The sequence below is a fragment of the Limulus polyphemus genome, unplaced genomic scaffold, assembly GCF_000517525.1.
Source record: "Limulus polyphemus unplaced genomic scaffold, Limulus_polyphemus-2.1.2 Scaffold650, whole genome shotgun sequence".
In the NCBI taxonomy this organism is placed as follows: domain Eukaryota; kingdom Metazoa; phylum Arthropoda; class Merostomata; order Xiphosura; family Limulidae; genus Limulus; species Limulus polyphemus.
The window spans coordinates 286,063-296,445 of NW_013666260.1; the positions used below are offsets into that span (position 1 = coordinate 286,063).

General features: G+C 30.8%; 1 protein-coding gene across 1 annotated transcript in view; it reads left to right on the forward strand.

Moving 5' to 3' along the window:
* Positions 1-618: 618 nt before the first annotated feature.
* Positions 619-10,383, forward strand: part of LOC106459709 (putative E3 ubiquitin-protein ligase UNKL) — a 51,068-nt gene continuing 41,303 nt past the window's right edge. Inside the window, 4 exon segments of the mRNA XM_022386231.1 lie at positions 619-691; positions 797-1,006; positions 4,731-4,839; positions 4,841-5,015. Coding sequence (XP_022241939.1) covers positions 624-691; positions 797-1,006; positions 4,731-4,839; positions 4,841-5,015 — 562 coding nt within the window. The 5' untranslated portion in view covers positions 619-623.

The window sequence follows — 10,383 nt, forward strand, 5'->3', positions numbered from 1 at the left end:
GCAAGGTTTCTCCTATAAAAGAAGTCTTTAAGTTGCAGCTAACAAGGCTACTTTTTTCGAAATAGGATTTACAAACCGTTATTTCATGAAAAAAAAAAAAAAAATTTGAAAAATTACGATACGTTGTATCATCACAAGGATAACTAAACAGAGAGAAGAATGGGTGAATTTGTGTTGTTTCGATAACTCGTCTACAGGAATAATCGTTACTATTTGAAGTCTCCCAGTGGGACAGCGGTAAGTCTACGGATTTACAACGTTAAAATCAGGGGTTCAATTCCCCTCGGTGGACACAGCAGATAGCCCGATGTGGCTTTGCTATAAAATAACGTATACACATGCTATGTGAAAGTCTTGCTTAAGATTTGATTTTGTCTTAAATTAAAATATTAACCAACTCTGTTTACATAGTTAGTTGTTAACTTCTTTGAGAATCCAACACATTACCCCAAATTCAAGGCATTAATTATTGTTTCATAGAGCTTTTTAAAACTGTTACGGTTTTTCTCACGCTTCGGAAATGACAGCTCCATCTGATCACGTGGCTGCTAATATCAAATAAGATAGTATTATCAGAGCGTTCCTTGCGCAGTAGAATCGCGCACTAGATATTTAGATCCAAAATGCCGTCTACGGCGGAGGCGAAAGCCGTTTCGTTGCCAACACAGACGGAGAAACCTATACATTACACGTATGTCTGTGATTGAACCTAAATATAATTTCACTAGGTGCGTTTCAGTTTTATTTACTTTCTTCGTCAGGATTGTCATTTCTTTCTTGTTTCTTTTTTTTTCAGGTATTTGAAAGAGTTTCGTGTGGAGCAGTGCCCGCTGTTTCTCCAACATAAATGTACTCAACACAAACCATTCACGTGTTTTTATTGGCATTTTATGAACCAACGTCGCCGAAGACCAGTTAGAAAACGAGATGGTACATTTAACTATAGTCCTGACGTATACTGTACAAAATATGATGAAACTACAGGAGTTTGCCCTGACGGAGACGAGTAAGTGTGAACCATCTGTAGACTGTACTGTAGACTAGGCTTATACTTATAGCGATTTATTTTGGAATAACAACACTGTTTCGGATTTTCGTAAGGCTTTCAGAAATTGATTTTCTTGACATGTTAGCTTAATTCAGCATTATCAACAAATACAGTATTTTTTGCCAATGTTATTTATGACTTTTGATAGCTATAATAAATTGAAAATTGTGCGAATATATGGTGCGAAAGATCAACACATGGATGTGACTTTGACTTGTAAACAAAGTCTGCCATTATATTACGCACGCCATGTTGGGGTGGCGCGCGTGTGACGTGTCCAGATGGTAACCTATGGCTATGAGGAACGAATAATCTTGGCGCATGGCGGGCGAAGGTTGATGTTCCGATATAGCATACTTATTTGATTCGTATGAGTTTGTAAAAACCTGAGCGAAATTTTCTGTTTTCATATATTTTACTTTACAGTAGTTATTAGTTTGGTTTAACACGCAAATGTCAAAGAATGTAAATTGAAACTTCTACCCAAACGAAGCCAATTTACAAATTACGGCACATCTGTTTTAAACGTAATCAATGCCAAAGTGGTACGATTAACCTATTTGTTCCTACACTCAGGTAATATGAGAATAAGAAATCAGACTAGAAATAGAATGTAAGTTGGAAAGATGTGGAAATGCGTATTTTGATTTTTTTCCCATTAAAACTATGCATTTATAGACTAGTGATCAGATACCAGAAGTATTTGATATCATAATCGTGTGAAATTAAAACAAATATTATTAATAATACTATTGCTAATACTAATAGTAATACTCTGTTAGTTCAATTTCGTAATTGTAGCAAATGTGTTATTAAAGTAATACACCCTGATTACAAGTATAAACGAGTTCCATAAATATTTTTCAATATTATTTATACATCATAACTCTTGTTTTAGCTTATAAGTAAATATAACTATAAAATATTACTTATAAATAAGTAAGATAAAAATTGATGACGGTTAACATATGGTTTTGGATAACCAAAGTTCTTACTTGTGATATATGTTCCTTCTGAAGATAGAAGATCTACCTTCCACCACACCTATTTTATAGGTTGACCACCTAATTAAAAAAGTAACATTGCTTTAGCTGAAGTTATATACAAGTTTGCCATATCTTAAATATGTATCCTTTAGTTTTACCACTTACAGTGTTTTATGAAAATGTCGTTTGGATTTCAAACCTCTACAATGAAAACATGCCAAAATATTTCAACCTTTTCCCATACAGAACAATAACCTCCTCAGGTCTGAAATCATTGTGTAGTTCTTCTCTGAACCCTGTCCAGCAACTCAATATTTTTTTATAAGGTGATTAAAAACTAAAATCAATACTTAAATTGTATCTAATCATTGCATTGTAAAGTGAACTGATGACTTCCTACAAACTGTATTCAATATTTGTAAGTATAAGACCTAAAATCCTGTTTGCTTTATTACTAGCTTAAGTTTATTGTGTAGAAAGTTTTAGAGACTTTGTATTAGTTATGCCAGAATCTTTTTCTTTCTCAACTTGACCTAGAGTTGCCCTTGTTTGGCTACAAGATTAAATAACCTCCTGGTAACTGACATGTATAACATTACTTCTATTAACACTTAAAATGTATCTGCCAGGTGTTAGCCCAGCTCACCAACTAAAATAATACAGTATAGCTTAATCTTGTTTTTTTTATTATAATCAATCTCATTCTGTAATGAGTTTTCATTTGTTAGTCCACAGGGACATTTACATTTTAAAAACATGTGCAGTGTTGCTACACTAACATTATAATGAATATGTCAAATATAACGAGATTTCAATACATGAAAAAATGGGCTGTGTAAGGTTTTCCTTATTAATGAAATATTCTGCATTTGTTTGTTTGAACTTGTATATTTTATATTTCATTTTTTATTGACAAAAGGAAAAGTCAGTACAACTTACAATTGAAATTGCCCATATAGCATGTATAGCATTATAAATAAAAATTTGTATAGAAATAGTTACTTGTTTATATTTTTAAATCAAGAGATTATTAAGAAGATATGGATTGACTGTGGACATTTTATGGCAAGATAAGTGCATGCTTGACATGTTATTTTACCTACAGAGAGCCTCATAGTTGCAGTTGTGTAATAACCCATTTTTCATTAAGAGTTATAAACTAGTATAATTATTTGCCTATAGTTGTAAATTATCTTAGACATTTGTTGGAGAATGTATGAATGTAAAATACTAAATTTAGTTTTGTGTTCATTTGGCTGATTATTTAGGTGTGGTGGAGGGGTGATTTCAATGGGCCAAATGTTCTTCTGTCAATTTATCGAACAGTGATGGGTCATCCATTCTTAATTGCTCATTCTTAATTTGTTTTAAATATACATATAAAATTTTTTATTACCTTATCTAGAGTTTTTTAAATGTTCTTTGCCACCCTTGAATGTGTTTATATAAGTTATTTTTTAGCTTTCTAGATGATCTGTATAATGTTTTGAATAGCTCTTTTAAGCCGTCTGTGAGGTTTGTACACATTTGTGCAGCCGAGTTTATAGCATGTTATATAATAGATATACACTACAACATTCAAGATTAAGTAACTTTTTTCATTAATATTTTCTGATGAAAGTTAGTTAACTATGTAAATTGGAAATAATGATAATAATAACTTGGTAATTTAGCCAATTCTAGGAGTATTAATATCTCAATTTTGTATGTTATATTTTTATAGGTTTTAATAAATTTAACGAAGTTGGTGAAAAATTAGTTTTAGTTGTAAAATTAAAATATATTAAAAAGCATATAGATACCATTGTATATATAGTAAGATTGTCACAAGCTGTATTTTTCAGTTTCTTTTTTACACAGTGATCTGTAAAAACACAATGTCAATGCTGTTTTAAATGCCCAAGTTACCCTAATACTAAATACCATATTACTCTGTGAGAATTCATAGGGGAGGCAGGGTTTCTCTAATAAATAAACTGGTAAAGGTATCATTGATTCTTCACTGCTTCAAATAGGCCTTTATCTTTGACTTTTGTCATGATTAGTAATATTTCCTAAAATTAACCTAAACTGGAAGAGTTCTACAAAAGATGGATAGGTAAATTTACTGTTTAACAATCTTTTATTATAAATTATAGGAGAAAGCTGCACTGAAGAGGACACATTAAAGCAGGGCTGGATTTCTTTTTTTTTGAGGGGGGTGATCAAGTGGGTGCAATTGCCTTGAATTCCCCAGGCTGTATTTCTATGACAACTGTTATTAATAAATAGTATAGAATTGTATTTGTGTTAATAATGAAGCTTAGTTTGGGGAGCTAATCCCACCTAAAACATATTCCCTCCCCCAAAGTTCTGTAAAAGTGGATCTTAAATTCATTTTAGTGGACAAAATGCTTATAAGTTCTAGTGCTTATTATTTTTTATTTTTTTGCATTCCAATTTTGAAACCTACTTCAATGAATTTTTAGGCATTATGTAATTGTTGCTAAGGGAAGAGAATGATGATTATTTATCTTTTTTCTGAGTCATCATTCATATTAACCACAAATTTATATATACAATACACACCGCTTAAGAGTTACTTGTAATAGTAGACATTACATTGTTTTTTATTATGCTGTATGAACAATTTTTATGTTGAAGATATTTTAAATAATTTATTAAATACTTCTGTATCTTTTTTTTTTTTCTCTCAGCTGTCCCTACCTACATCGCACAGCAGGAGACACAGAAAGACGTTACCACCTTCGCTACTACAAGACTGGAGTATGTGTTCATGATACTGATACAAGAGGCTACTGTGTAAAAAAATGGGCCACATTGTGCTTTTGCTCATGGAGTGCTTGATTTGCGGAATCCAGTTTATGACATTCGGGAATTACATGCTCTTGAAAATTCTGAAGAAGGAGCTAACGGTACTTCTGGACCAAATAGTCTTGATAAAGAAAGAAATGCCCTGAATGAAGACCCCAAGTGGCAAGGTACAGATTTACAAACATGTGTTATATCTGTAAATTTTTGAGTTTCTATTACATCTTTATAACAACATAAATTGTTTCTATAAGTCAGTAGTTTGAAAATATTCTCGGTTATGAGCCTAAATTTTCCCAGTTTAAAAGGAAATATTTATTTGTTGAACAAATACTAAATACTACAGTTTCTTACATATAAGCATTAAATTAAAATCATTATGTTCAAAGAATTTTATATAAAGAAAATATTTATGAAATTTGCAACCACTACATCCAGCTGTATATGACATTACTCTTCACATACAGAATAGAAAAAAATGATGTTATAACTTCATATTTAAGTTTGACATTTCTCACAAACTTCAGAACAACAAACAGCTGCAGTTTCAATTTGATAAGATCTGAAAATACAGTGCTGTAATATACAAGTTATTTTTATGCAGAGCAATACTCAAGAGACTAATCTCACTAAATACTTTTATTGATCTAACATTAAATTTTGATATCGTACTGGAATTAACACAAATTCTAAGAAATCGTACAGATTCTACTTCACTAAATACAAATTTAATACGAAGTGCTTAGTACAATACAGGGTACTTTCAAAAATTTCAAATTACTTCAGAAACTTAGTTATATTTGATTTAAAAAAGAAAGTGCTTTGATACCTTGAAACACTTGTCTTCCAAAGGATTTAAGGGAATAATAACAAAACATTGCTGTCTTATTTATTAAAATTTAATAGATTGATTATGTAGGCCTAAATATCCTGGAGTAAAAAAGAATCTAAATTAGAAACATTTTATTTGAGATAGATTTAAATTCAAAAGGTTTGTTGATAATTCATTCTGTTAACATACCTTATGCTTGTAACTATTTCAAAGTTATGTTCAAATGTTCTTGATAAATCCTTATGGATTGAAATGTGCAAAAAAACTCATTCTCAAAGACACACTCCTACTTGGTCAACTGTATGACCCTGCAAATTATTAATTGTGATGGTAAAGCCAGTGAATTTTTTTATAAATTATGGGGTCTTCTCTTTGGTCTGTCTTCCTGGTTATGACTTTGTTAGCTTGCTGAGCTGAAGAATTGTGCTTTAATTTGTGCATTTTCCAAATTTAAATGTGTTGTGGGTAAAACTTGTGGGTTATTATAGGGTTGTAGCCAAGGGTTCCAATTGGAAAAAATTTAGGGATGTTGTTTCAGTGTTTCTTCTTGACAACCAAGCAAACATAATGGGGAATTTCAGCCAGCAATTATGATTTTTGTGCACCAGCAATACCAAGCGTGGGGTGTGCATATACCCGATTCAATTTTATTACTCATCACAATCTCTACCAACCTACCCTTAAATCTAATTATATGCCCAAAGTATTGCATCATCCATTTTATATAGACAGGGTTGGAAGAATTTTAAAAAGACACGCTAAACAAGCGGCAGAATGTGCTGTTGTTTTGTATAAGTTTCGTGTTGATCAGTAGAACAAATGCTGAGATATTGGCGTGACAGACAGATGGCTTTTCATCTTTATGTAGTAGATGTTATTATATAGTTGGTATTAAACATAACATATGGACAACCAGGAACTACTTGGTTTTTCAAAGCTCTCCTTGCCCACCCACTCTTAAGACAAGTAAAAACTTAAATCCACCTTTTATATATTAGGAAATCTTCAATTCTTCTGATAAACCTTTGGCACTTGATGGAGTGCACCTATTCCCCCGAGGCCAAACTATTGAATTAAAAATTTATAGAATATAAATATTTAGTCATTGTTCCTTTTTTTAATACAATTCAATTTTAATACATAAACTTTTTCTTAAAATACATATTTTGATTTAGTTACATCCTCTCTAAATGGAATCATTTACTAACAGAATGTCAGGAGTTTGAACATTGTGTCTTCCATACAAGTGTAGCTTTATTGATTGTAGCCAATCATTGTTTCTCAACCCTACTTGTCAAGATTATATGTACATTTTTTTTATCTTAGCTTTATAGATAAGTGTTATAAACACAAAATGGAAGCTCTGTTTCAACTGTTTAAGACATTATAGCTTACAGTTAAGTGGAGGATTGCGTAAAGATCAGAACAAAGTTATAAAAGCTTACCTTATTGACGTTTGTAAACAACTTTCATCACATTTACAGGCCTTTTTTTATCTTGCAAAAAGTTTGCTTTATCATTTTATGCTTTATCTGAATTATGATATTGCAGTATAGTAAGAAAAGAAATGTTTTTAGTTGAATAATTTAGCAATCGACTGTATTAAGTTTATTTTTGCTGACAAAGCTGCTGTGAGTTATGCTGTGTTTACATTGGGCTTTAAAAGCCTAAGTAGCTGCTCAAATAAACAAAGAAAAGCACTGAAAAAAAAAGATATGTAAATATATTAAGTGAAACCTGATTATTAATAAACCTTGCTTATAATTTCGGTATTGTAAATAAAAAGTTATTGTGTGTCATTGATCATAAACAGTTAAAATAAAAACTGTTAGAAAGTTTTCAAGAATGTAGGTAGACAAAAATTGATAATTGAAGTTACAACGTAGGTAAGCATTTTTAATTGTTTCTTTAAAACATTTCACAATGAATTCCCACAAATATCACATATACATATAAAAGTATTTTATTTTACAAAACCTACATAATGCATAGAAAACTCAAGTTTCAAATAATTTCATTCTTTAGCTGTTTTTTAAAGCAATAAAAAAAAATTGATTCAACTCACTCAGAACTTTTTTAAGAGTTAAACTCTTGTAAATCAATGGTCTCCACTACTGCTAATGGCAACTCGTTCCATAAGTAAGTCACTCTGTTAGAAAATAAAATTGTCTTAACCACAGGGTAGCCTGTAGTTTTCACATCAATAACTTTTGTTATTTTCAGAAGACAGTACACAGAAATCTGAGACCTTCATCTTATCAATCCCCTGGGTGATCTTTTAGCTTCAATAAGCTCACCTGAAGAGAAAAATAGAAATAACCTATCCCTATAAAATAACATTTCCATCCTTGGGGTCATCCTAGCATCCCTTCTCTGAACCATTTCAGTTTAATATCCTTGCTTAGATAAGAAGACCAAAACTGTACACAGTGTTCCAAGTGAGAATTTAACTAATGATTTTGTCCTGTTACCAGTGTGTCAATTAATACACCGTGAAATTCTGTTAGCTTTACTACAACCAACAGAACAGTGCTTTGGTGACTTGTGACTTATTTATTGCTATTTCAAGATCTTTTTATTCAGTCACACTTTTAAGTGGGTTACCATCTGTATTAAATGTGTGATCGAAATTATGATGACCCAAATGCATTATCTTGCATTTACTGTAATTGAAGGTCATTTTTTAAATATCTGTCAAACAAATCAATATTCTGTAATAACTTTGTACATGTAGAATTATTCAAGAGTTTAATGTAATCAGCAAACTTTCTGACGCTACTAATTATGCCCCTATCAACATAATTAATATAGATAAAAATCAAATAGCCCAAGCATTGACACCTGAGGACTATCAATTTCCTTGTTCTTACTGATCACGAAATAATAAGTCAAAGTTTAACTTTTATTTAGATTTGCATATGGAATTTGTCCTCTCAGTATGAACTAAGAGGTTAGAGAAAAATTCCATTATTTTGAGATTCTGCTATATTTCAGAGATTTTGATTCACAAGCACTTAATACTTTAAGCATGTTATGTAGTATAATATTTGGAAAATTTTATTTTAGATTTTTGTTTTTAGAAATATTTGTACAAGATACATTCATAATCCTTAAATATCTTTTATTAGCAAGGGCTTCAATGGTATAAGAATTAAGTTAGAAAGCAGTGTTTCACATAATTTCTATGTTTTATGCTTTTTTTTATATGATTGCCAAACTAGTACAGATCGTAAGGTGTCATTAAATGCAAAACTTTTAAAATCGTATATATTTCTTTTTGTTTCTTATAAATAGAAACCTTATTATGTGGCAGTTAATTGCTTTTTTCAGCTTGCTTTTAGTGTAATATGAAATAATTATGATTTTAATACATTGAAAATTATTTTATGCATTGAATAATCTTTGTAATAGAAAACTACCTCTACTTCAGTTTTGGTATGTTACGTTTTGCAGCAATTTCATAAGTGTAAGCATTGTTACACTAGATATCATTCTGAGTTACTGATACTAAAAACTCTTAGACATGGACTGGAATAACATCAACAGACGTGTATAGTTCAAATGATTTTTTAGACAAACATATGGTAAAAGTTGGTGTTATATGGGTGGGTGAGGCAGCCTGTGGATTTGAATATTTCTGGCACTTGTCCAATATGTTGTGAATGACATTGAACTGCACAGAACACTTAAGGAAATGCTGGCATATTGCCAACAAGATTTGCCCGTGGTATTTTGGTAAAGTTACTTGTTTGAGTATCATTGAACTTAACTACCATATTTGGCCGTTTATAAAAGTATCTGATAGGTAGGACTCATTTCGTCAACTTTGCTTGAGGATCAAGAATAATAGATTTGTACGTTCACAAATCTATAAAGTACAGTTTCTTATTCTAGTGGGCAACAGGTGTTTACTTTTAAGTTTGGTTTATTATACCGTGTTAGATAATAGAGATACACATCATTAAAGCTATTTGGAAAGTTTTATTCATTATTATCTTTATTTTTGAGTTTATGGTATAGAGTATGATGGATAAATCTTGAAGGTAATTTTATTAGTTACACCTGTTGATATGATAGCTGGACACGAGAGTGTACTCTAGTAGGTATTAGTTAATATATGTATACATCATGTAACACAATTTATGCATCAGTAAATGTCTTGGGTAGTTTTGTCATTTGTGCTTATAGGTATAATGAGTAACAGGAGTATGCTTAAATAAATCTGTTCACTCGGTTAGTTGATTATGATTGATGCGTATACCAGTAAATCTTTTTTGGCAGTTTTGCTACTTGTACTTAATGATGTGCTGGTCTCATTGTACTGACAGCTGTTTTGATACAGATTGAAAATCCAAAATCAAGTGTGAAAATAATTTTTTTTTTTTGTACAAGGAAGAGGACTATAATGTTTTATATGTTGGAAAGTCACATAATGCATGAATCCTGTACTAAGTGATGGAATTTATTTTCTTTGTATTATTCTATATATAATAAAGTTATTATTGGAGTTGGTCTTATTCTATATTTTAGTGGGTGATGTGTTTTTACAGCCACAATTCTCTTAGCTAATTTCATGTTTTAAAAACAGTCTAGCTTTCTTACTTCCATAAATATATAATTTATAGAAAATAACTTGGTGGTAATAGGTATGTGTATCAAAAGAAGAATTTTAGCAAGGTATAGGGAATTGAAATTCGATGACGAGG